Here is a 23,967-nt window from a genome sequence, read left to right as displayed (position 1 = left end):
CAAGGCTTGGAAATGAGTTCAAAGTGGAAGCAGAATTAAACCCCACACTGAGGCTTGTGGGTATTTAGCTGCTAGAAGGATGTGGGGAGACAACGACTGTCAGGGAGACATTTAGGACTCTGTCTTCTGCAGGGAGATGTCAGGGAGATTGACAGACATTGGGAGGGGCTGAGGCTGGCACCAAAAGCTTGCCTCGCCCAGGGCCTTGCACTGTGACAGCTGTGCCTTCGACAGCCACCACCGGGGCCAGACACCTGAGCATGCTGGGGGTATGCTGCTCCTACTTCTGAGTTAATTGTGCCCACACAAAGATAACAGAATCCAGAATCTGAAATATATTCTTTATTTTAGGAATGGAAATAGGATAAGGAAGAGATAGCTTTGTTAGTTGCCACTGAGGTACCATCGAAAGAACATCCTGGGGGCACAAGGAGATACATGTATTGGAGGAGGAAATGGTAAGAGAAACAGTGGTCCTGAAGCCTTGATTTCTGGATCTCAAAGGTGAACAGGGTCTGACTCCCAGGTGTGAGGACGAGGGCTGGGGTCTGGACCCCTGGGTCTGAAGAAAGGAACTGGGAACTGGACTCCAAGGTTTGGGGGAGGAGGATTGGGGTCTGGACCCCTGAGTCTTAAGGAGAAGGCACTGGGGTCTAGAGTTCAGGGTCTGAAGAAAGGTCTGGGACCTGGGCTTCTGGCAGGACAGGGTTGGGGCGGGGGTCGCCAGTAGCTAGGACCTGGACCTCCTTGAGTCTGAGGGAGGAAGGCTGGAGTCTTGAGTCCTAGGTCTGGGTCTGGGGGAGGGGCAGCTGGACGCTGGGACTCACCATGTCAGCATGGTCATCATCGCCGCTGCCAGGGCCGCGACGGCGGCGAGCAGGCAGAGGTTGACCGGCGTCAGAGCCTCGGGCCTGGTCAGCAGCTCGCCCAGGGTGGGCCTCCAGGGCTCGATCATTTCCGCGTCCCGCGGCGCCCAGCGCAACACTTCCCGGAACGCGACTTGGAGCTCCGTCTCGTCGCGCGGGGGCGGGCCCGTCACTGCGGGGCGCGCGCGTTACCGGACAGAGCCCCGCCCCCGCCCCGCCCCCGCGCCCCCGCGCCCCCCGCACCGTTAAGGAAGAAGTAGAGCCGCGCCAGGGGGCGCTGGTCGTGCTTGATCACGCAGGAGAAGGTGCCGCTGTGCTTGGGCTGCACCGGCCGGATCCGCGCCAGGTACCCGCGGGCCTGGGGCACGTCTTTGAAGTAGGCCACGTCCCGAGTGCGCATCTGCGGGGCCGGCGCCCCTGAGCCGGGCCTCACTCGCGCAGCCCCGGCGCCGCCGCAGCCCCCGCCCGGGCCCCGTTGCGCCCCGCCGCGGCTCGCCGCGCATCTCCAGGCGCGCCCCCCGCCAGACGCTCCCTAAACCCTAAAGGGGGTCCCGCCCTGACTCACACCTCCCGCAGCGAACTTCCAGGAATAGGTGATCTCCTCCGGTGGCAGCTGGAAGTTCACGACACAAGTGAACATAGCCTGGTCCCCCCGATTCACCGTCACGTCCTGGACTGAGGACCAAGGGGGACGCTCCCGCGGGCCGCCTCCGCGGGTTCCCGCCCCTTTCTCGCGCCAGTCCTTTTTCTCCAGTTAGTGGTTCTGATCCTTCAGGCCCCGCCCCTCACCTGGACAGTCCTCACCTGGACAGTCCAGCGGGAGGTCGCAGAGGGTGGAGAAGCACTTGTGGCAAAGGAAACGCCGGGCGACCTCCTGGACCCCTGTGGGGCGAGGACGCGGGATCTGGGTTCCATCTGCTGTTCCTTTGGTCAGCTATGGGTCTGTTAGGTCCCAAGGGCCAGATGGAAGCTCGACCCGCCTTTCTAGCGTCATTGGTTAGGTGCCTCGCACTCCTGGCCGCCCTCTAAACCTCCTGTTGGTTTACTTGGGGCCCTAGGACCCGTCTTCCACGAGCTTTTTAGACTTTTCTCCAGGGTTCTTATTGGCTTCCTTAGGATCTGAAGCCCACCCATTACCTGCCACCTTAAATCCCAGATTTCGCCCCGACCGCCCCTTTGCCCCGCGATCCTATTTGTAATTAAGACCTTACCGCAGGGAGGGACGCAGGGATGAACTGCGGAGAGAGGGGGAAGCATTACTACCCAAGAGAAATCCCGGGAGGGCCCCAATCTAAAGCACCCCTAGAGGATGTTACCAGGCCTGGCACCTTCCCCCGAGGGCCGGAGCCAGGCCTGTCTGCAAGGCTCTAGGCTAGGTCTGCAATGCTCCACCCAGGGGCGGGTCCGGGTCCGCAGAGCTCAGTCCTCTGGGCGAGACGAGGTTAGAAAGCTCCACCTAAGGGCGGGCCCAGGTCCTCGGAGCCCCGCGAAGAGGTCAGGCCTGTTCGGGATAGGGGGGGTCTACACCTGTGCCTGGAGGAGTGAGGGGATATCACTTTTGTATTTCACAGAGTGGGCAGGACTGGATCCTTGGCGATCCTTGAAGAAGTCAAGACCTAATTATTAGGAGGCCCAATTAAAGAGGTAAGGCCAGCCTAGAATCCAACTGGGGAGAGCATCTTTCAGAGTGTGTGTGTGGGGGGGGGGGGCAGACACTGAGATCCAGATGGAGGCCTAGGCAAGTCTGGGTCAGGACTGTGCTAAGATGGATGGAGCTGGACAGGACCCCTGCTGTCGAAGGGGTGGGGCCAGATGCGGAGTGGTCCAGGCAGGATGGACAGCTATCTACCATGGGCTCAGCTCAGAGGCCGCCAGGAGACTGAACTGCGTGGTTGGGGCTCTGGGGAGTGGGGATTTCTAATTGCGCGTATCCGGGACAGGGGAGGAGGGTTGGAATGTTTTACCTTCTTTAAGCTGTGAAATGACCTGCCTCATTTCTTCCGCAGCAGCAGGAAAGGCGTCCTCAAAGGACCCTGGAGGGTAGAGGGGCCTTCCTAGAAACTGCCTTTTCCTTGGCTGACCCACTCAACAGGACTCGCTGTCATGCTGTGACCTTTTTGCACTCATCTCTGTTACTATCACATCCTCTGTCTTCTTGCCTCCTTCATCTGTCTACTGTGAAGCCTGGCAAGTCTCTCGACTCCCTCTCTCCCTGCTTCTCTCTGTCTCTCTCTCTTTCTCTCTCTGTCTCTGAAAGAAAGCCTCCCCTGAAGCATTTGCATTTACCTTGTTGGGAGAAAAGGGAGGATAATGACAAATTCCGTACCCAGGTCTACTAGGTCCTAGGTGGTATAGCCAAGTTCCTTCCTCCTCTTTCCCTTCACAGGAAAAGAGCCACATTTCTAACACCTCAGGGCCTTTGCACAAGCTGGCTTCTGATTCCAGTACATCTTTCCTACTACTCATTCTCCATTTCTTACACCTCAAGTGTCACTTCTATAAGGTTTTTTCCATTATCACAAGTCTATAGTATACTTGGGTTCCCTGTTTTTATCTCACAGCACCCCATTCATTTCATGGATTGCTCTCACCAGTTTGCAATTACATATATATACACACACATATATGCATATACATATATATATATATGCTGATCATTTAAATATGTCTCTTAAGTAAATATGCCCTTGTTTAGTGCTGTGTCCTCAGAACCCAAGGGATGAGGGGCCCTGAGTCTTAGAAAGAGCTCAATAAATATGTGTACAAGGAACTCCAGAATCCAGCTGGAACTGGAGACCACAAGCAGTGGCCTATGGCCCAGATCCATCCCTCCGATGTGTTATATTTGGCCTGGAAAGTGTTTTTTAAAAAATGAACTGGTTGCCAAGATATAAAATTTGGAAAAGTCACATAAAATATTTGGCATTACTTTAAAAATTTTTGGAAAGGCTGCAACGCAGAGGCCCCATTTCCATGAGGCAGCAGTATCTGGAGCTCAGCGGCTCCTCCCGTAGGGAGGCCCGTCCCTGCCGCGTCTCCACAGCCGGCCCCTGTTGGTGTCCACTCCTCCTCTTTTGACTTCATTTCCTCTGTTCCTGGTGTTCAGGTTTTGACCACTGCCCTGGCTGCCAGGCTGTGGGCTTTGTGGCTTTTTCCACTGGGGCTCTGCAGGGTACCTGGGTGGCTGGACTGATCTCCTGGTGGGGGTGGTGGTTTTGGAAATCAGAAACGTGGCAGGATGTCATAGGATAGAGTGTGCCTCCTCTCTCCAGAGTCACTTGCTGAGGTCCTAGTCCCCAGTGCCTCAGGTGGGGCTGTGTTTGGGGAGTTCAAAGAGGTCAAGTGAGGCCATTAGGGTGGGTCCGAGTCCAGAATGAGTGGGGTCCTTGTAGGAGGAGGGAATGGGGATGCAGAGACCTCAGGAGGGAAGACCAGAGACTCAAGGAGAAGACAGCCAAACCATGTCCACACTGAACACCTTGATCTTGAACTTCTAGCCTCCAAAACTGTGAAAAAATAAATTTCTGTTGTTTAAGCAGCTCGTCTGTCTGTGGTGCTTCAATTCAGCAGCCCTGGCAAACTAGAGCGTAAGCATTGGTGGTCGCCTCCAAATACCTAAAATTTCTCTTTAATAGCAGATTGCTGTGTTTTACCTGGGAAAGCACTCCCTTCCCCACCTGGCTAAAAGACTGTGGTCATGTGACCAAGTTGTGGCCATTGAGATAGAAGTGGCAGTGTCATATGTGAGTCACAGCCTTAAAAGGGAGGTAATGTCACCCTGCCGATTCCTTCCTCTTCCTCCATTCTGCTACCTGAAAATCAGTTTTGATGACTAGAGCTCTAGCAGCCACACAGGGCCATGAGAACAAGGGCAATGGCAGAGTAGAAAGCCGGAAGGAACTGAGGTCCCCAAGAAACTGGAGCTTGCCCTAAGTGCTTCATCTAGACTGATTTTATGTGGGAAAAATAAACTTCCAGTTTGCTTAAGCCATTGTGGGGAGGGCGGAAAGGTTCCTCTGTGACTCAATGAAGGGAGGGAACCAAGGATTTTGGCAAGAGAGTGGCTGAAGCAATGATGCCCTCGGAGAGGGACCACTGAAGCCGAGAAGTGGCTTCCAAATGAGGAGTCGAGGACTTAGAGGTCTCTCCTTGGCCACAGAGCAAGAGTGTGCTCTGAGGCGGCAGGATGACCAAGAGGATATGGTCAGCGCGGGGCACTCGCAAGAGACCAGGACACTGGAGGAGTCATCGTGAGCCATCCACGGGACAAACCAAGTGACTCACAGGGTGAGTGAGAGGGGGACCCCCCAGGAGCCGTGGAGGCAGGTGGGGTGGCGTGCTGGGGGGATTGAGCCGTGTTCCACACAGGACAGGACAGGCTGCATCAAGCAGGCCAGGAGGAGGGTGCGGGGGTTGTTATGAGTGGCAGAGCGTGAGGCGCCCCCGTCTGTGGTGCGCATCTGGGTTTGCGCCCTGGCACGTCTGTGAGCGCACCCACCTCACACCTGGTGGACTCGCCGTGCAGCCTTGGTCAGGCGACTTCACTTCCTGACCCCAAGTCTCCTCCTTCATAAAATGGGGACAGTATCTGCCTTACAGGGCAGGGAGGGGGCTGATTAAATGCCACAGGACACCTCAATGCTCCCACGGCACCACCCGCAGAGGATGGTGTCTATGAGCTCTCGGAGGCTGTGCTTCAGAGTGTTCCTAGTGAGAGTGACGGGAGGCAGGCTATTATTTTTACCATCTCCAAATCTGAGATGGGGAAACCGAGGCCTGAAGAAGTTCGGGAAGTGGTCCCAGGTTAGGCAATACGGCGCGTTGAGTGCACCTGCGTTCTGACTGCCACCTGTCACATGAGGTCACATGTGCAGTCAAGTTGGTGCTCAAAAAGTCTCAGATTTTGGAGCATGTCGGGCTTCAGATTTGGGAGGTTAGGGATGCCAACCCCGCCACACTATCCACTCCGTGGTTTATACACACAGGTCGTTGCCCCATGACCACCAAGAGGTAGCACTGGGTGGGCCCATCCATCTCTCCCGTCCTCCCTGGGATGACTGCCCAGTCATCCACGCGTCTTCCCAGTCCCCTCAACCGCATGCATCTGGTCCTGTCCATCTCCAAAAACCTAGGTTTGTCCTTCCCGGCCAGTTGAGCCCCAACTTCCCCATCCGGAAGGGGCTATAACGCTGCACCTCCTGGAGCCGGTATAAGGAGATACTTTGGGACGGTAATTAGTATAAACACCCCTCCACACACATGCGCAGGGTGGCCTGGTGCAGGGTCAGACCCTCCCTGTCCTTCCTCTTGCCCCACCCCACGAGGCTCAGTCCTCGTCTCTGCCACTGGACCACTGTCACTGGCAGGTCACCAGCGGCGATATCTCACTGGTGTCCACATGCCTGCCAGAGGGACTCCTGTGTCTCTGAGTAGCACCTCCAGTCACTCCCCCATCTCAAAAGCAGAAGAGAGGGTTGTTCCAGGGCCCTACAGTGTCCAAGCCAGCATCAGCACCACCTGCGGACTCGACAAAAATGTCTATTTGGGGGTCCTACCTCAGACCAGTTGGTCAGAAACAGAGGGAAAGTCAAGCAATCTGCACTGTAACGACTCCCAAGAGATTCTGATGTATATATACTAGGGCTGGAGGACCACTGGTCTGCATGGACTGATACCACCAAGTTTCTTGCCACCTCTCTGAACTCATCTGCACTCTAGCCCCACTGGCCCCAGGGCCTTTGCACTGCACTTTTCTCCTCCTAAGACTATTCTCCTTGTCCCCGTCTTTGAACAATTGGGTCCTCTCATCTGCACCCACTCTGACCAACCTATCTTACATGATAACTGCATCCCTTCTCTGATTTCCTCCACAGCACAGATCACCAACTGACATTATTTTATTGACTGTCTGTGCCCTGACCCTCAGTAGTAAGCAACTCGAGGGCAGGTGGTGTGCAGTTTCGGGCCCAGCTGTGTCTCCAGAGGCGTTCCTGGCACAGTTGATAATCATCAGGTGACGTACCGCACCCGCTTCTCCCCGCAGCTGGCCTCTCCCTCTGGTCTCTCCTCCGCAGGGCCCCAGAGGGCCTGGCCACACCGCAGTCCACCCTGCTCCATGGCCCTCCATGGCTCCCCAGCTCCCCCAGGGCAGAGTCTTTGTCTCCTGACTCTTCTGCTGAACCTGGCATCTGGGTATCTTGCTGCCTCCTGGATGTCCCCTGCACCCTGGTCATCATGTCCTTCCTAGCTCAGCCCATCTCTGCGTCCACTCCAGCTCATGTTCTCATGCCCCTCATCTCAGGAATGGCCCGCAGCCCACTAGGCATAGAGCTGAACCCCAGGCACTGTCCTTCCCCTTCCCAAACAGCCCTTCAGACCCGCCCGTCCCTCGGGCCCCACTCTGAGCCCTCCTTCTGCTCAGGCCTCCGCCCCTCTGGCCCAGACCCTCACCCCAGCCTCCCCTCTCTCCCCTCTAGCTCTGCCCCACACATGGCCCTAGGGAGGCCTTCCACACCCGAGCTGCCCTCATGCCCGGCCTTCGCAAAACCCCCGTGGAGAGAAAGGGTGTTCCCGGGGATCCCGCTCCCCCTCCTCCGCTCCTCAGCCTCCCTTTGGGGTGGGGGATCCACAGCAGAGCCTCTCCATGCCGGTCCCCCATGCCTCCGCCTGGATGGGAACCTCTTTTGGGGCTTCCTTGACGTAAAGCTTGGTGGGAACAAAAGGCACCACTTTAGAGCTAGAGCCCAGTCCTGGGGTCGCGGGCCTCAGAGGCAGGCGCTGTGGCCTCCCAGCACTGCGACCCCACCCAGTACCACTCCGGCACCTTTGGGCAACGTGGCCATGTGGGCGGGCGACCTGGTGTGGCTGCTGCTAAACCCTGTCTGCTCGGCCCCACGTCCCTCTGCCCGGGGCTCTGCTCACTGCTCGGGAGCGGCACACACGCTGCACACACCCCAAGGCTGGCCGGTGTGCTGGTTCTGCACGGCCATCACCCCACTGACCTGCGCCGCTGCCCCACCTGTTTTCCTGCCCACGGTCAGCCTCACCCACCACCATTGTGGACGTGCTGGGCGAGCTGTCAGGACTACACGTCTGTGTGTCCTGTTTCCAGGGCTACCCTGGGAGGCAGGAGACTGGCCCACTGGCGGGTAAGCAGAGGCCAGGCCAGGGGGACACTGCCGGGCCTCACGCCGGGGGCTTTCTACCCACCTTGGGTTCCTTGTCACCGTCTGTGGCCTGGGTTGCGTTTGCACTTTTCCCTTTGCCCAAAGAATAACCTACGTCACTTGGGTTCACGGCCTCGCCCCTCCCAGACCCCTGCCCGACTCCAGGGGTCCCTCCTGCCCTCACAAGGCACTCACCCTGGGCCATCGCCGCCTCCTGGAGGGAGAGGGTCATCTGGGTGAAGGCGTCTTGCAGGCGGCTTCGCTCCTCGTAGTCTGAGGGTGAGCAAGGCCAGGCGCCGGCGTGAACCTTCCGCCTCTACCCGTCCCTGCCCCCCGTCCCTGTCTCTGCCTCTACCCCAGTCTGCGACCTCCTGGCTCTGACTTCTCTCCCTTCTCCTGCCCCAGCCCGGCGCCCGCCATCTTCGGCAGGCATCTTCCCCTCCTGCGTCTCTGTCTCTCCCTCTCCCTGAGCTGCTCCAGGCCTCACTCCTTGCTCAGGGCCCCGGCCCAGGCAGGACGGTGTCCTTACTGATCTGCATGTTGGAGAGGCCCTCGAAGGCAGCGGTGAAGGCGTCTTGGCACTGCTCGACCCTCCGGGGGCCCTGTGCCCTGGTCCACATCTGGCAGAGGCGGAAGCGCTCAGCATAGGTTGTGAAGCAGAGGAGGCAGGCCCAGGTGGATGCCCTGGACACCAGCAGGGCCAGCAGGGCAGACGGGACAGTGCTCACCAGGGACAGCAGGGCCATCAGAGCCATCGAGGAGGGTCTCAAGGCCTGGGGAGAAGCTGGCGACCTTTGTGAGGTCACTGCAGTGGGGGAGGGGTGGTGGCCTGGGGCCAGAGGTTGGGCTTCAGTTGGTGGTCAAATGTCAGGATGCCAGGAGGGTGCCAGGGGTCAGCCTGCCGTCCCTAGGTTGTAGCTGGGCCAGACGCCAGGCTCCCAAGAACCTCACCTGTGACCCTGGACGTCCTCACAGGTTAAAGGGTCTCAGGGACCCAGAGGCCGGCAATATGGAGTGTGGTGGCCCCCAACAGGCCCTAGGGTGGGGGTGGGGGAAAGATGGAGATAGATATAGGGACACTGAGTGTCAGAAGACAGGAAAAGACGAAAGAGCAGAGGCAGGCAGAGGTAATGAGTGAGAGCCAGAGACAACCTGCAGAGAGAGCTGCGGACACCTCCAGGGACCAGGCGGTGAGTGCAAGTCAGACAGGCAGCCAAGCAGGCCTCCTGAGGGGAGAGAGACTCTGAGGGAAGGGTGAAGGCAGGGGCAGCGACATGGACAGAGCAGTCGGCCCAGCTCCTTCCAAGGTCCCCAGGGCAGCATACAGGCCGGGGTCCCTGCCGCCCCGTCCCGTGCAGGGCGCAGCCTGGGGAAAGCTAGGAGGCCGTATAGTGATCTCCGTGGGTGTCCTCCTCAACTATACAACCTCCTACCTCAGCCCGGGGGGCGCCAGTGGACAGACCGGGCAGATGGACAGATGTGGGCCAGGAGGGACAGGGAGGGTGGGGAGGGCCGGGGAGGTCCCAGCCGTGATGGTGAGCCCCCGACACAGACCCACAGACACGAGCTTGTGTGTGGCGAAGGCCCCGCAAGGTCGGTTCTACGGGTGGGTGCCAGGACCCAGGAGTCCGGGCCCCCGGCCCCCTCCTCCCCAAGGAACCTAGGAGTCTAGGGCCCCAGCCTCCTCCCTCAGACCCAGGAGCCCAGGCCCAGCCTCCTCCCTCAGACCCAGGAGCCCAGGCCCAGCCTCCTCCCTCAGACCCAGGGATCCAGGCCCAGCCTCCTCCCTCAGACCCAGGGGTCCAGGCCCAGCCTCCTCCCTCAGACCCAGGGTCCAGGCCCAGCCTCCTCCCTCAGACCCAGGGGTCCAGGCCCAGCCTCCTCCCTCAGACCCAGGGGTCCAGGCCCAGCCTCCTCCCTCAGACCCAGGGATCCAGGCCCAGCCTCCTCCCTCAGACCCAGGGTCCAGGCCCAGCCTCCTCCCTCAGACCCAGGGATCCAGGCCCAGCCTCCTCCCTCAGACCCAGGGGTCCAGGCCCAGCCTCCTCTCCCAGACCCAGGGGTCCAGGCCCAGCCTCCTCCCTCAGACCCAGGGGAGGTACAAACTGAGAGGAGACCTGACTTCCTAGGTGCCAGTGGGAACCCCACCAGTCTGGGAATTCAGCCTGTTGACCACCTCTGCTCCCTCCCTCCCAGTCAGGTTGCCTAGACACCGGGGCTGGAGATATAAAACCTTCAACCTGGGCATTTCGTCCCTTCTGGTGACCTCTTGGCATTCACAGTGATGACAGCCATGATCCCCCACCCCTGACACTGCACAGCCCCAACCCGTCTTCTCTGCCGCCTCCCAGCCCAGGGAAGGAGGTGCTACCTCTACCCCCATTTTGCAGGTGAGCAGGGAGGAGGCTGAGCCTGGGGAGAGGAAGAGCCCTTGCAGGTCTGCCTGCTGCAGGTGGGGGGGGCCCTGGCAGGCGGCACCCACCCTCCCAGCATCAGAGGCTCTACCTGGAGTCTGCCTGCCCAGCTCTGGGCCTCCCTGGCTCACTCCCGTCAGCTCCTGTCCCTCTGCCCTGTCTCCCCTGCCCTTTCCATCCCGCCTTCTCAGCTCCTACCTTACCTGGCTCCCGTCTGAGTCTCCCTCCTCCGCAGAGCTCCCTGTCCTGCCACTCGCCGCCCCTGCCTTGTCCCTCCCTCTCTCCCTCTTTCTCATTCCTTTTCTACCCCTTCTCCTGTCCTTCATCCTCCCTCCCTTCCTGGCTTTGTCTCTCCTTCTCCCTGACCCTCTCCGCCCTTCTCCCACGATTTCAGTTTCCCTCTCCTCTCTCACCCTTTCCTCCCCTCTTTTCGGCCGGCCTCCTCCCGCCTGCTCCCCTCTCCCACCTCCCTCTCCTCCGTCTGTCTCTCTCTCTCCTTCCCTCCCTCCCGGGTCTCCCCTCCCTCCCCTCCCCCATCTTCTCTCTTTCTGTCTCCCCTCTCTTTCTCCTTCCCTCTCTCCCTCCCCCTCGCAGCTCGGAGCCAGGTCTGGAGCTGGGGGTGGGGTGGGGGTGGTTCGAGAAGGGGCCCCGGGCTGGGGTAGCGACCTGCTGAGGAGGGGGAGGAGAGGCGGGAAGGGGGCGGAGAAGGGAAGGGGGAGGCGGGGGCCGGAGACGGGCCTGCGGTCCCGGCTCTCTTCCCCCTTCCCTCCTTCCCAGCCTCCCAGACCCTCCGGCGGGGGCGAGAGTCAGGCCAAGGTGGGGAGGAAGGGGAAGGGAGGAGGCTCCCCCCCCCACCAACCTGGCCCGGAGCCCGGGCCTGGGTTCCCAGCATGCCCCGGGGCTGCCTGGGGCCTGAGGAGGGGGGTGAGGGAGCCGGGAAGCGAGAATCTTAAAGATTCCTGGGACCTGAGCATCTCCCCCACTCCCCAACCAGTTTCTCCTTGGGGAAACTGAGGCCGGGAGAGACGGGTCAGGACTCGTTCAAGGTCACTGGACAAGGCCTTAGAGGAGCTCCCTGGGCCCATAGGTCTGCTTTGGGAAAGGGTCGGCACTGTACTTCCTCCGGCCTGGGTCCCCCTCCCCCTCTTTGCGGACCCTGGGGAGCCCCCAAAGGGTCAGAGAGCAGACCCAAACAGTCTGGCACCATAGCAACCACATGGCCCCGCCCCCTTAACCCCTGGAGGGCTGGACTCCAGCTGGGGCGAAAGAGGAGGTGGGGACTCCTGGGTTCCGGGGCAGGACCCCCACACCCCCGCCCCAGTCCAGGCTGCAAGATAGAAAGATCTTGCTGGGGACCTGGACTCGGGTTCTAGAGGAGGAGGGGTTCAGGTTCCGCTCCTAGGGAGGAGGAACCGGGGTTCTGAACTCGGGTTTCCAAAGTGGGTGGGGGTTATAGTGTGAACTGAACGAAGGTCTGAACGAAGAAGGTGGGGGTGGGGGGACCGGACTCCTGGGTCCTGCGGAAACGTTGGCTAGGGATTCGGATTCTGGAATTCGGGTAAGGGGCAGGGTGGTGGACTCCCAGGTCTGAGGGAGGAGGGGGCTGAGGCCTGGAATCCCGGGTCCCCAAGGGAGCCTGGACGCTGGGCCTCTTCTCCGCCAGACATCCCCTGCCCCCGGCGCTGACCCGGGCCTGTCTGGCAGCCCAGACAACCTCCCCCTCCTCCTCAGCCCCCTCCCACTTGCACGGCTCACCCTTGACCCCTCAAAGCCCCGCAGCCCCATCCCTCCCTCTCCCCCTCCCCCCTCCCTCCCTCCAGCCAGACGTTAACCGTTCCGCTGCCGGAGGCACCTCCAACGCCAGACTATCTTCCTCCACCTCCCCAGAGGTCTCGGGCATCTCGCCCTCAGTCCCTTCCACCCTCCGATCCTACCTATCCCAGCCCACCTCTCTCCTCCCTCTTGAATCTAGGAGGTGTTTCGAGCTTTTGCAGCCTCTGGACCCCGGAATCCAGATCCCTAGCCCCCTCCTTCAGTGATTCCCAGCCCCCCATCCCCGAAAACCCTGAAATCCAGTCCCGGCAGCCTCCTCCCTTGGGGACCCTGGAGTCCGGCCCAAGCCCCATCCCCCTCCGGTTCCGCAGACTCACGGCTCCCGCGGCTCCCGCGTCGGGGGAAGGGGTCTCCTCCGCCAGCCCGGGGCCCGGCGGGAGGCCGGCCACCGCGAGTCCTCTCCATCCTCTCCCGCCTCCGCCGCCCGCGGCCTCTCCCCTTCCTCCCGCCGCCATCCTCCTCCCAGTCCCCGCTCCCTCCGGCCGGCGCCTCCCGGCTCTGCGGTCCGGGGCTCCCCTCCCAGGACCCCGCTGGCGGCGCGGCTCGGACCAGCCCCCTCCCCGGGGGGCCCCCGCCCGGCCCCTCCCCGCTGCCCAGCCCAGTCCGGCCTGGCTTCCCCCCTGCCCCGGAGCTGGCCCCGGTCCAGGGGAAAAAATTCCATCCAGCCCCGGGGAGGAGGAGCGGGGCGGAGGAGGGAGCGGGAGGGGAGGCCGGGCCAGGGGAGCATGACGCAGGGAGGAGGGAAGGGACAAAAGAGAGGCCGGGAGGCGGCGGGCGGCCGGCGCGCCCACCGCTCCCTCCCTCCTCCCTGGCCAGTCCCCGTTCTCTCTCGGCGGCTTTCCCTCGGTCCCCTCCGCCTCTCCTCCTTCCCTTCCCGGGCCTCCTCCCTCTTCTTGTCAGCCTCCCTCCTGGCCCTGTGCGATCTCTCGCTGCCTCTCTTTGCTCGTGTCATTGTGTCATTCTTTCTTTCCGTCCTCGCTCCTGTCTCGGTACGTCTGTCCTTGCACTGCCGGCACGTCTTCATCCTTTGCGCCGTGGCTTCGGGTCTTCCCGTTGAATTCTTTGCTTTTTCTTTCTGCCTGTCTCCTCCCTCTGCGTTCCCCTTGCTGCGCCGGGGCTCCGTCCTTCTCCCTCCCTCGGCTTTCTCCTTCGCTCTCTCCCCTTTCTCCGCACGCCTTCCCCAGGCTGGGTCTGCCGTTCCCGCTCCCTCTCTGCGCTCTCCCAGCCTCCCTCCCCTCGCTGAGGTTTGGTACCCCCCGCCCCCCACTGGGGACTCAAAGGTGAATCAGACCCAAATCTGCCCTTGCAGCGGGAGCTCACGGTGTGGTGGAGGAGACAGACCCAGCCGCAGACAGTCCCATTCCGGGGTGATGGGGTGTGACCGAGGGCGAGACCAGAGGCTGTGAGAGCCAGGGCGGAAGGAATCCTCGCAGCAGGTCCACCGGGAGGACCTCCAGAGAAGGCGTGGTTGTGGCGTGACCTCCAAGAACCAGAAGTTAGACCCGAATTGTTGAGAGGGGCAGCACTAAGGGCGTTCCAGGCCGAGGGCACTGCTTAAGCAAAGGCCCAAAGGCAGGAAACCAAGGTGATTCCGGAGAACAACAAAGCAGTCAAGTCTGACTAGAGCGGTAGGGGCCGGGAGCCAAGGAGCGTAGAAGAAGCTGGGGTGAGTGGGCGGGGCCCTTCTCGGCGTGTCGAAGGCCAGGCTGGGAACTTAGTCTTGCGAGAGTGACAGGGAGCCGCGGAGGGTTGTGAGCAAGGGGAGGGACAGGGTCGGGTCTGAATGTCAGAGCTCTCCGGGGCCGTGGCAAGGGTGGACCGAAGGGGAGAGATGGATGGAGGTAGGACCAGCGGGGCAGAGAGGAAGGGGTAGGGCAGGAGCCGAGGGACTGGGCACTGCCGGGATGTGGGGGCGAAGCAGAAGGGTGAGGTGAGGCGCCGAGGGCGTGGAGTTGTTCCCAGTGGGGAACCAGGAGGAAGAAGCGGGGAGAAGAGAGAAGGCACTGTGGGCAGCTTAGAACCTAGGGGTCGTTAGGGGCTGGGCACATTTAGGGAGGACATTCAGGCAGTGGTAGATTCATGGTTCTGGGACTCCCTCCCACCCTGCCCCCAGCCACCCAATTCTCTTCTCTGGGAACAACGTATGCTTATAAATTTCCTGTGCGTTTTTCCAGAGGAATTCTATACACCTATGCAATACGTTATACCACCATCCTCTTTCTTGTCCAGGATGGGATCACATTATCCTGCACCTTGCTTTTTTTAAACACTGTGCCCCAAAGATTCCCTCACATCCATGCTATTAGACCTGCCTTGTTTGTTTAAATGGCTCTATAGTATTCCGTTTATTTATCCATAATTCATACAATCAGTTGAGAGATTGGGAGTTGAAACTAATGGATATTGCCTATTCAAATCTTCTGGTTTGTGTGTTTTTTTAAAAAAATTATTTCATTCAGTGTTTTCAAGCCTCTGAACCCAGCTATTTGATAAATGCCTCTAGGTCTTTTAATTTTTTTTTATAATTACTACAGTAGTGCCCCCCCTTCTCTATAGTTTCATTGTCCAAGGTACCCACAGTGAACTACAATTTGAAACATTACACAGAAAATTCCAGAAATAATTCGCAAGTTCTAAATTGTGCATTAATCCAGGCAGTGTAATGAAATATTGCACCATCCTGCCCATGACCTCGGTCATCCCTTGGTCAGGTGTATCGCCCTGTGCATGCTACATGCCCATTCAGCCTTGCAGTAGCTGGTTCAGACTGATTTAGCAGATCGACTCTTGCCATTCTGCAGGGTTGTGTTTTACACAATCCTTTTGGTACTTCATAATGATCCCCAAATACAGGAATAGTGATGCCAGTGATTTATTACAATATGTTGTTACAATTGTTCTTATAGTTGTTGCTAAGCTCTTAATGTGCCTAATTTGTAAATTAAACTTTATCATGGGCATGCATGTATAGAACAAATAGAGCATTTGGTTCTATCCAAGGCTTCAGACATTTACTGAGGGTCTTGGAACATTGTGTCCCCCCAGTGGTAAGGGGGGAATACTGGAATGATAGGAATAATAATGTGAGAACACATACCCTTTATTGAGTGACTACTTGGGGCACCAGGTGTTTTCCACACAGCCACCTGGTTATTAGAAATAGTTATTATTCCTTTGTAAGGACAAGGGACTTGAGGTTCTGAATAGTGAGTTGCCCAAACTCACAAAGTCAGTAACAGAGCCCAGGGACTTGAACCCAAGCCTCTGTGACTGTAAGTACCATGATTTGTGGTCAGGGCTCTTCCTCTGTGAAAATGTGCTACTCCTAGGGATGGATGTTGGGTGCGTGTAGACTTGTCATACACGCCAATTCACATGTGACGTCAAAGGACCCTTTGTCAGACCCTGTACTTTGGCACCTTGAATTACTGCCCCTCCGCTTGCACCTCGGATGCCTGTGAACTGGTCAGGAAAGCAACTGTACAACCATGCTGACCTTGCCCTGTCCTGACCCCGTTGTGTTGTGACTTCGGTGTCTGGGTCTGTCTCTGGGAATACACCAAGGGCACAATCTAGGTCTGAGTCATCTCTGTGTCCTCAATATCACCCAGCATAGGCGTGGCTCAGAGCAGGGGCTCAGGAAAATGTTAAGTGAATGAATCGGGGAATGGGTGAATATCAAGAGGCTCATGGACTGTGCGGGGACTTGCTGAAGTCCCTGGGATAAGAGAACATAATTCCCATTATTTCCTGAAACACAGGCCTCCATTCCCATGGGTTGGCAAGTCATGGAGACTACCTTTGCCATCATTCTCTGATATCCAGTTCCAAATCCTTCGGCATCTAACACTCAGGTGTAACAATTCCCACAGATTCTGAGATTCCCATCAGCCCTGGGGACTCAGGGACTCCTCATTCCCATCACTCAGGCATCCTCGTCAGTCTCTGCCACCCTATGGCCGTGACTCCCACAGCCCTTACACATAGAGGCTGCCACCCTCTTGACACTCACTTGCCACCGTTCTTGTTACTGGTTGGAACTGCACTCCGATGGAAAAGGGCCATCCCCAAGTTTCTGAAATGGAAAGAGCTAGCCTGGATGACACTTAACCCTGAACCTGTTCCAAACCAGGTCTGAGTTTAGGACGCTCATGTTAATACCATGAAACGGGAGGCACTGGGTCATGAAGAACATCAAAGTAACAGAGAATCCTCCTCCTAGGAAGGATCAAGCCCAAGCCCAGGATAATCCTCAAGTAACAAATGATCCTTACAGGTGGGATAATCCTCAGACTGGCAGAACATAAAAACACAGATGATCCAAAGGCAACAGATGCTTCCAAAATGGCAACTTGCCCCTGATTGACTTGTAAGAATTGGAGATAGGGGCAACATGTTTGTGTTGGTGAATGACGAATCTCATTCCTGTTATATCTTCTGGTCAAGGGGTCTGGGGAGATGGGTGTGGTTATTTGGCGAGGGTCTCCCCTCAACCTTCCTCTTTTCAATGAACCATACCTTCTACTAATTTGGAGAGAAATCCCACATTCACAAGACTTTTAATATAGTATATTGTTGCAGTTGTTCTGTTTTTTTATTATTGTTGATCTCCTGCTGTGTCTAATTTACAAGTTAAACTTTATAATAACTGTATAGGGAAAAAGAATCTACATAGGATTCAGGACTATCTATGGTTTCAGGCATCCACCGGGAGCCTTGGCATGTATTCTGGATGGATGAGGACGTCTACTATGTTTGAGGATACAGAGGAGATACTGGAAAGAAGCCCACGTGAGGATGGAGGCAGAGACTGCAGTGACGTGTCTACCTGCCACGTCACTTGAGGACAGAAAGGATGCCTACCAGCCACCAGAAGCTGGACAAGGAAGGAGACTTCAGAAAAAGCGTAGCCCTCCCAAAACCTTGGTTTTCAACTTCCAGCCTCCACGACTGTAAGGAACTCTAAATGGAAGCTGTCATTTCCATTGTACTATAACATTAGAGATAAGAACGAGTCATGTTGTTCCTGTCTCCTGTCAAGGTATTAAGAGTCACTTTCAAATGTAAGTATTGTCATATAACTGGGAGAGGATATCTTTGTGTGTTCAAGGTCAAATGTTATCATTCAGTTGAAGTGTGTGTGTGTGTGTGTGTGTGTGTGTGTGTGTGTAATTATATAATTACAGGAGTAAGAGGCTGTAATAATTAATGATGATTGTGAAAGCCAGCAGTCTGCAGGTGGTTCTTCAGGAGAATGACTCTGAAGTAGATTAGAGTTCAGCAAATTAATTGGGGAGCCCTCAGAATTCACTTGTGTCTGGGAGCAAACGGGAGAGCCATGGAGAGGTTGAACCATGTGCACTTATAGTAAAGGCCTCAACCAATCTCACAGGGACCTGGGGAGCTGGATGGCTCCACAGAGCATCCTGAATTGGAACACTGTGACTAGGCCTTAACTGCTCATTGACCCGTTAAACAAAATTCCTTAGGACCATCAAACTTAGCAGAGTTAATATGAACAAAGAATGATTCATGAGTTGGGCAGCACTCAGAACCAGAAGAGGTTCAGAGAGCTCTGCCCAGCAGTGTGAGCAGAGAAATCTCATAGCCTGAACACAGAAGCAAAACACAGAAATCACTTGATTGGCTACAGCTGGGTTTCTGCCTTGCTTGGGCACGGTGTGATTAAGCATTTTCATTGGTTGGGCACAGTCTGATCCGCTGTCGGCCTGTGATCCCCTGAAACTTGGCTGTCTGTGACTGCTTGAAGCCTGGTTATTTGTCATAAAATTACTACCAAGTTAGTGCTATGTTGAGTGTGTCCCCAACAAAACCATGTTTTGCAAAGTTAATCCCCAATGCAACAGAGCTGATAGGTGGGGCCTGATGGGAGGTGTTTAGGTCATGAGGGATCCACCCTCCTGGGTGAGTTTATGCTGATTATAAAAGGCCTTCATATCACAGGTTCAGTTTTTCTTGTCTTTCTTACCTTGCTCCATGGGATGATGGAAAAAGGCCCTTGCCAGATGCTGGCACCCTGTTATTGGACTTTTCAGACTCCAGAACTAGGAGAAACAAAGTCTTTTTTTTTTTTTTTTTAAACAAAATAAATGACCCAGTCTGTGGTATTCTGTTTAGGCAGCACTAAATGGACTAAGACTGTTGTTTTTTATCTTGTTTGCATACTAAGTCAGGTTGTGGTTTGTTAGAGAACTCAAAGTACAGACTGTCTTAGGCTCATGTCCTCCTGCTAATTTTCGTTCAGAAGACCCATCACTGGATGTGGGCTGACAGGAAGGGGCTGTAAGGAAGCTCAGTAAGGTAGCTCCCTTGCTTTGAAGGCAATCTCTGGGAGGGAGGACTCAACTGCAGGCTCCCAGTCACCAATACTCCCAGCAACTGGATGGACAGTACTCCAGTCCAGAGGGGGTCGTCCACTCTCCACGTCATGTCTTTGACACCCAGGAACAATTATTGACAACTTCCACATAATTGTACAACTCCAGAAATAAATCCGTGGTGTGTGTGTGTGTGTGTGTGTGTGTGTGTAGAGAAAGAGAGAGAGAGACAGAGAGAGAGGCGTGAATTGATATATCAATATATATATTGATACTGATATGAATAGTAAGGGTGTTTTAATTAGATAATATAATTAGGAAGAATATTTTCTCCTCTTGGAACCAACAAGAGGTTGCAAAGCTGTAAATGATAACACAAAGCAGAACAACAAAGATATATAAGATGGAAACGCAGACCTCATTTTCTGCTAGGCAGCCTTTGTACAATTGTTTGGTATTCCAACTTTCATATTACTAAAGGAAATACTCTTTAATAATTGTATTTGATTTTTTAGTTATTTAATTCCTTCCAGGTCATACATCTTTTAAGAAAAGGTATTATTTGAAAGTTCTTCACGTTTGTGAAGATGAATTTTAAAAAGGTGGATGACTTTGTTGGCTTAAATTTCTTGAAGTGGAAATAAAACCCTCTAAAATCATGTGCAGCAGCTTCTATGATAAATCATCTTTGATCCAGACACCATAATGAATGCAAAGAGCATGAAAGTAATAGGAAAGTGTTAGAAACAAGGTGCCCCAAACACATTTTGTTCTCCCTAATCAAACTTCAAAACAACAGATTTTTAAAAGAATACTTTTAAAACATAAATTCTTTATAGTTTTGAGTCCATTGAAGTTAAAATCTTAAATCAAAAACTGTCAAATCGCACACCACTGTCAACTATTTTCAGAAGTGGAAGATGAGGAATTTTCAAAATTTGCACAAGCTATGATTCTTAAGAGTTCCTTCTGGAAAACATGTTTTGAAAAATTATTCTGAACTATTTAGACTGTACATAGAATTATTGTATGGTACTACCTCAGCATCCTATGTGTGAAATGTTTGGGCATTAAACAGTGAGATGCCTTTTTACTTGATTTATGACTACTACTTTAACTGTAACTCTGCTTGTTGCTGAGCTATTTCTGGGTCCTCCACCTAGCTGACAACACAGCATATATGAATCATGGATCAACATGGAAGGGAAAATCAGTCAGTGACGATGGAACAAGAAAGAGGCTCTGAGTGAATTAGAAATTACAAGCATATGATGGTTTTTTTTCTCTCTTCAGTTTGTCCAGAAGTAGAGGTCAACATCAGGCAGAATTATTGCTGGTCATTAGCAGAAAGATGGTCTGGTCACGTCTGATCATCCTTCAACCAAAATCATTCTTCAGCTCACGACCTGTGGGAGATTTGGGCACTGCCTTCCCCCAAGGCCATCTGAGCAGCGTGACAAAGCCACTCTCCCATGTTCAAAGAGCTACTGGAACAAAAAGGAGATGGTACACTCTGCAGATGACAGTCCCCACCTGACAGGACTTACTGATGGCCAGAGTTGCTTATGGAAAAGGTGGTTTCTTTGGTGAATCTCCTGAGGAAGCATGCAGTGGAAGTATTTCACATGTGACCCATGCTGTGGAAGTTTTGCTGTTCATTTGCTTCCGCTAAGGTGCTGAAACAGGTGTGCAGCTCTTGAAAGCTGAGACAGGTACGGAAACAGGCATCATTTTCATGGTGTTGTCAGCCTTCCAGAATGTTCCCAGTGATCTCCACTTCCTGCTGTTCATTCATTCTCTCAGGCAATCTCCCCCTGAGTTCACGCTGGACTTGCTGACTGGATTATAACCATGTAACATGGCAAGGGAAGGGATGTTATTTCCAAGCTTGGATTACAAAGGACTGTGACTTCTGTCTTGCTGGCAAATGCGTTGGCCTTCTTGGTTTTTCACATATTAATGATTAATGAAGTAAGTGGTTATATTGTGAGTTGCCATTTTGGAAATGCCTATGTGGCAAGACGCTGAGGGAAGCCCTTGGCCAACAGCCAGCGAGGAACCGAGGTTCTCGTTCCAGTCCCTGACGAGGCACCAAATGCTGCCACAAACCAATGTGTGAGCTTGGAAATGCATCATTCCCCAGCACCATCTGAAGACGGGGGACCCTGAGTCAGCACCTCCCTGGCCGACCGGTGAGAAAAACTGTGAGCAGAGGATCAAACTAAGCTACGCCCAGATTCCTGACCCACGGAACTATAGGATGGTGGATGTGTGCCGTTGTAAGCTGCTTAATGCTGGGGTGATTTGTTATGTAACACGGGAGAGCTCATATGATTTTGAGATCTTGAAGGTCAATTGGATTGTTCCATTGTCCTATTTCTCATCCAAGATTTAAGGACAGATTCCACCCAAGAGATTATGTGACGTGTCCAGTGTGTGCGAAAATCTTAGGGGAAAAAAATGAGCTGGGGGACTTGCCCGTTTCTGATGGTGGTGGACCAGGTGAATCAACCCTTCTGCTGAAAACAACTCAAAGTACTGGTTAAAGTACTGAGAGGATCTTCACAAAAAACGAAAGAACTTTGACCTTTTAAGGGAACCTTTAAATCTCGAGAGATTCCTCTAGTGAGGAATTTCCCGGCTGAGATTTACAAAGTGAGAAGCAAACAGCATTCGAGGCTGCTTAGACCTAGGCGCATTCGCTCCTTCTGATGACAAAAAATGACTTGCAGTTTTCAACAGTCTCCTGGAACAAGCGATGAGGATAAAAGGCACCAAGCCGGCAACAAGGCACACGGAGCCTCTGAAGAAGATTCTTGAGTCACAGAAGGAAAAGGATTCCAGGGAGACGGCCTCAGGTACAAGGACCAAGGGAGGTGCTAGCGCTGGAGTCAGGATCTCCACAGGAAACCAGTGAACGCCAGGGACTAACTGCATATAGATCAAAGAAGGGACTAGAAACCGTGTGCAGGTGGCATAAAGGGGACAGAAAGGCCTCTGAGACAGGCAGTGGTGGGCAGCTGTGATCACCTGGACAGGGAGGGAGGACGGGACCTGGGGCAGGAGAAGAGGGTGGGCACCTGGTTGGCTTGTGGACACAGGACAGCGCGGCTGTGGCCAGGACTGCGGGGAGGAAACAGGAGGAGTAAACACCCTGCCTTCTTTCCCTCCCTTTCTCCAAGCTCCAGTGCCACCTCCTGCTAATCCCAGAGGGCAAGGGGAGGCCAAGACACAGTCCTGAGAGGCCAGCACAGAGCCGAGCAGAGAAGAGTGACTAGCGGACCAGAGGTCCGTCCCTCCTTGCCGTTCAGCACCATCCTTGTCCTTTGTCCAGATGGACAAGCTCAGGTCCCCAACACAGAGGGCCCAGCCCCAGAAGCTCTCCTGGCACAGTGGGGGAGGCCACTCAGGTTACATGCCTAGCTAAACCACCACCGCGCTCTCCAGGTGAGACCGCGAGATGAAAGAGTCAGGGCGCCCAGAGGATCCCAGCCAGAAGTGCTTCCTCCTTACTGTCTTGCCGCAGTGACCCGTTGACCGTTCTTTGGAATGTGAAGAGATTTCCCAGTGAATTATTCTGGGTTCCGCTTCTAATTCTCCTTTATCCCCTGGTATAGCAGCAACCTGATTTCCTCTTAGTAACTGGATCAGTCACCCTCGCCCGGTAGTGAGACCCCTCTGTCTACCTTTGGTTCAGCATCACATCAACGACTTGCCCCAACTGGCCCAGAGGCTCTCTCGGCCTCCTCTTCAGTGGAACCAGGATTGTGTCCACTGGGACAAGTGTTTCTCCTTCAGGCACGAGGACTTCCAAACCCATCCACTCCAAGCATGTGATTAGGTGTCTCAAAACAGAGCTGCAAGAAATTTAAAAGATCTTAACAAATTTAAAATTCTCAATTGGCTCCATTTGCACTTCTAGAATCGGGCAACACTTTATTCTACAAAATAGAATGAGTGATCCAATGAGCTGCACAGGAGGTGGGTTTTATAGACACAGAAGGGATGAGGAAAGCAGAAACAGAAAAAAGCGATTTTGTTGCTTCAGGTTACTTAACTCATAAAGGTTAAAATAGGAGTGACTTCCTAATCATGCCAGCTAGAACTGGCCTGTTGGGGATTTGGCTATTATGTCTCTTCTGATTGCTCAGGAGGTCAGATAGACAATTTGATTTTGGCTTGGTGATGTGGAACTTTAACATAAGTGACAGCCATTTTGGTCTGGTCTGTTGGGTCAGGTGTGGGAGCCGAGTCAAACCAATGGCCTCCTCTACATTTTACTTCGCAGGTGGAATAAGCCACTTCCACTTCTTGGTCGGGACATGGAAATGCTGCCATGCCTTGGTGGTGGTTTAGGGCAAGTGCTGTTCTGTGGACCCCGCCCTGCCCCCCCACGTGTCCCCCTTGACGGCACCGCAGCTGAGCCTTCGTAAGTCCTTCCCCCACGACATCGCGTCCTCGGCCTCAGCCTCCAGGTGATGGGACATAATTTCACGTCCCTGTCCTCACGTTCATTTCTGATTTAGCGTGTGGGACCCATTGGGCTCCTCCTTCAGCTGACATCATGGTAAATATAAGGGATTCTTCCAAGTTCGCCATAAAGGCTCTCTGACATCTCCCTGTGTTCTGAGATGGGAATGCGAGGCCCAGGTTTGTCTTTCTCTTTTTGTTTGGTCTCCAAGTTGGTCAGAGGCAGAATGTTGACCCCATGGTCTTCATTGTGGCTGTTGTCACCAAGGTGGCTAAGTGCCACTTAATCTCCCTGTGCCTTGCCCTCCACCCGCCCTCCATCGTATTCCATGGGTAATAATCTGAGCAGTCACAACACAATGACAATGACTAGGGGCTAACCCACAGTTGGGTATGAAATAAAACAGTCATATATTGGTGATGCACAAATGGAATTAAAATGTTCTAATGTCCTGTCTTGGAGAAGTTTAAATAAACCTACTGCAGACTATGAAGTATGTGGATTATTTAGGATAACGAATAAACTTAAGAGTATAAACGTTCTGAACTAGTAGAAGAGAAATCAACAAGGAAGGAAAATTATTAGCCCGGCTGTCCAAACTTAGGCCAAAAAGGGAGAGCGAATAAAAAGGGAATCATTGAATAGGCAGAACATAAAGAACACACAAAAATGGTGTATTTTCCCAAATATGTTACTATTTGCATTAAATGTAGCACAAGGGTTCTGTTAAAATCCATTTTCCAGGCTGAATCCCCGAAAATTTAACTATGATTTCTACAAGACACATCTAAAATGTAAGGGTACAGGAATGTCAGATGGAAAAAATAAACAGTGTTGGGAGTGGCAACCAGAAAGAGAGCTGGGTGGCCATAATGTCAG

At 54.4% G+C, this 23,967-nt stretch overlaps 1 protein-coding gene and 1 long non-coding RNA gene across 7 annotated transcripts; one reads left to right on the top strand and one right to left on the bottom strand.

The window, feature by feature from the left end:
• Positions 1-321: 321 nt before the first annotated feature.
• Positions 322-13,166, bottom strand: Spaca6 (sperm acrosome associated 6). Of its 4 annotated transcripts, XM_047528256.1 has the most exons (12): positions 12,597-12,674; positions 9,185-9,258; positions 8,761-9,068; positions 8,562-8,652; positions 8,228-8,305; positions 2,831-2,899; positions 2,078-2,101; positions 1,671-1,748; positions 1,432-1,541; positions 1,110-1,266; positions 828-1,038; positions 322-418 (listed from the first exon to the last, which is right to left on the bottom strand). In XM_047528256.1, the coding sequence occupies exons 3-12, from the start codon at positions 8,785-8,787 to the stop codon at positions 385-387; spliced, it is 879 nt and encodes a 292-aa protein (XP_047384212.1). In that variant the 5' UTR covers positions 8,788-9,068; positions 9,185-9,258; positions 12,597-12,674; the 3' UTR covers positions 322-384. The 4 variants fall into 4 exon arrangements, with proteins under 4 accessions (XP_047384212.1, XP_047384210.1, XP_047384209.1 ...); XM_047528254.1 differs by having other exon boundaries at positions 8,562-9,068; positions 12,597-12,659; XM_047528253.1 differs by lacking the exons at positions 8,761-9,068; positions 9,185-9,258 and having other exon boundaries at positions 12,597-13,166.
• LOC124966692 (uncharacterized) lies at positions 12,305-23,588 on the top strand. 3 transcript variants are annotated; one of them, XR_007105397.1, is made up of 4 exons: positions 12,305-13,268; positions 13,589-13,945; positions 16,980-17,342; positions 19,911-23,588. It is a non-coding gene; the product is annotated as an uncharacterized LOC124966692 (long non-coding RNA). The 3 variants fall into 3 exon arrangements; XR_007105395.1 differs by having other exon boundaries at positions 12,310-13,945; XR_007105396.1 differs by having other exon boundaries at positions 12,311-13,864.
• The last annotated feature ends 379 nt before the right edge of the window (positions 23,589-23,967 follow it).

This window comes from Sciurus carolinensis, chromosome 16 (genome assembly GCF_902686445.1).
Source record: "Sciurus carolinensis chromosome 16, mSciCar1.2, whole genome shotgun sequence".
NCBI classification, from domain to species: Eukaryota; Metazoa; Chordata; class Mammalia; order Rodentia; family Sciuridae; genus Sciurus; species Sciurus carolinensis.
The sequence above is the reverse complement of the archived record's forward strand: the minus strand, read 5'-3'. Positions and strand labels throughout refer to the sequence as shown.